The 1,708-nt window shown below is 35.2% G+C and overlaps 1 protein-coding gene across 2 annotated transcripts in view; it reads left to right on the top strand.

Annotated features, from left to right (window-relative positions):
* The first annotated feature begins 1,002 nt into the window (after positions 1–1,002).
* Positions 1,003–1,708, top strand: part of LOC115238200 (exosome complex component RRP43-like) — a 2,145-nt gene continuing 1,439 nt past the window's right edge. Inside the window, exons 1-3 of one of the 2 annotated variants that reach the window (XM_029811804.1) lie at positions 1,003–1,160; positions 1,379–1,415; positions 1,487–1,534. In XM_029811804.1, the coding sequence (XP_029667664.1) occupies positions 1,117–1,160; positions 1,379–1,415; positions 1,487–1,534 (129 nt within the window). In that variant the 5' untranslated portion in view covers positions 1,003–1,116. Of the gene's footprint in view, positions 1,161–1,378; positions 1,416–1,486; positions 1,625–1,708 lie in introns of both variants that reach the window. The other variant, XM_029811803.1, reaches the window with a different exon arrangement.

The following is a 1,708-nucleotide window of genomic DNA, read 5'->3' as shown; positions in this document are numbered from 1 at the left end:
GTGCGAGCGAGAGAGAACGCAAGGGGCACGAAACAGAGTATGTTCTTTTCTATGTGCATCTTTACCCCCACTCCTTAAATAAAGGCAAACGCTCGGTCTAGATATACTATGTCTATGCATAAGACCGTCTGGACCAATGAGCATCAAAATAAAATCGCCATATTGATTTACATAGCATGTTCATTGGTCCAAACGGTCTTATGCTATGCATATGCAGCTATGCCAATTTGTGTGTGATAGGCTTAATACATGGAGGAAACCCGTTATAAAGCCTATAGCCTATCACACACAAATTGGCATAACTGCATATGCATAGCATAAGACCGTCTGGACCAATGAGCATCGAAATAAAATCGTTATATTGATTTACATAGCATGCTCATTGGTCCAGACGGTCTTATACTATGCATATGCAACTATGCCAATTTGTGTGTGATAGGCTTAAAGCGGGGAGCACACACTTTTGCATAAGCGCATAATCATAAGCATAAGGAAATTGATTGGTCCATTTCCTTATGCATAAGGAAATTGACCAATCAAATTCTTTATGCCTATGATTATGCGCTTATACAAAAGTGTGTGCTCCCCGCTTAAAGACCGAATCACATTAGCGGCTCGCGGCCGCGATTGCAATTGCCTCAGCCAATCAGAAAGCACCAATTGCAAGTATGATCGGAGCGTAGCAAATTATTACCATTGAAATTAATGGCATAATTTTCCACTTTTTACGTTTGCACCCTAAGGGAAAAGTAAAGGCTGGTTTATGCAGGCCGTAACTGTTAATTTATGCCGGAACCGTTAAAGTTTAACACTAGGATTACAATGCTTTTGTTCATAATGGCATTATGAACAAAAGCATTGTAATCCTAGTGTTAAACTTTAACGGTTCCGGCATAAATTAACAGTTACGGCCTGCATAAACCAGCCTTTAAGCCATATAAGAAATTGATCAATCACAGTTGAATGTGAAAAGAATAATCGAATATGATTGGTTAATTTTTTACGGCTTTAAATTCACATTGTAGACACCGCTTAATACCTACCCAACCCTGTTCCCGAACGCAGTTCGGACATGCGGTATGCGGTTTATATGATTGTCAAATAAACGATTTATGTATGACAAATTTTAATAACGCGCCAGAGATGGATTTACAATACAAGTGTGTATTTTGTTTTTTTAAATGTTCTATATAAGATATGCATGATAAGTAAAGAAGTCATCCTAATTCTTTATGAAAAAGCTTTAATTATTTGCCTACATCTGGCAACTGTAAAAAATATTTCTCTAATTTTATAAAATAGAAAGATACCCTTTCTGGACTTATAATTTTTATCTTGTTTTTGAACAGTGTTATTATTTATTTAAACATATTTGCAGAACGATTCATCCTGTGAAATATTTACAAGATCATCTTGTGAGTATCTTATATATAACTAAAAATTCAACAATATTCAAAAATTTGCTATAAACAAGTGGCATTTTCAGGAACAAGGCAGTCGGCCGGACGGTAGAAAATTCTTATCGTTTAGGCCGGTAAGCATAAATGTTTCATCGATTATTCAAGCAGACAGTTCAGCGATATTTAAGTTGGGTGACACAAGTGCAGTTTGTGGTATTAAAGCTGTAAATATACCTCAGAATACTTTTTATATTATATAATTGAGTTTTATATATATGTGTTAATAAATTATTTTAGTTATATATATA

The sequence above is a fragment of the Formica exsecta genome, unplaced genomic scaffold (assembly GCF_003651465.1).
Source record: "Formica exsecta isolate Colony F162 unplaced genomic scaffold, ASM365146v1 scaffold329, whole genome shotgun sequence".
In the NCBI taxonomy this organism is placed as follows: Eukaryota; Metazoa; Arthropoda; class Insecta; order Hymenoptera; family Formicidae; genus Formica; species Formica exsecta.
The sequence above is the reverse complement of the archived record's forward strand: the minus strand, read 5'-3'. Positions and strand labels throughout refer to the sequence as shown.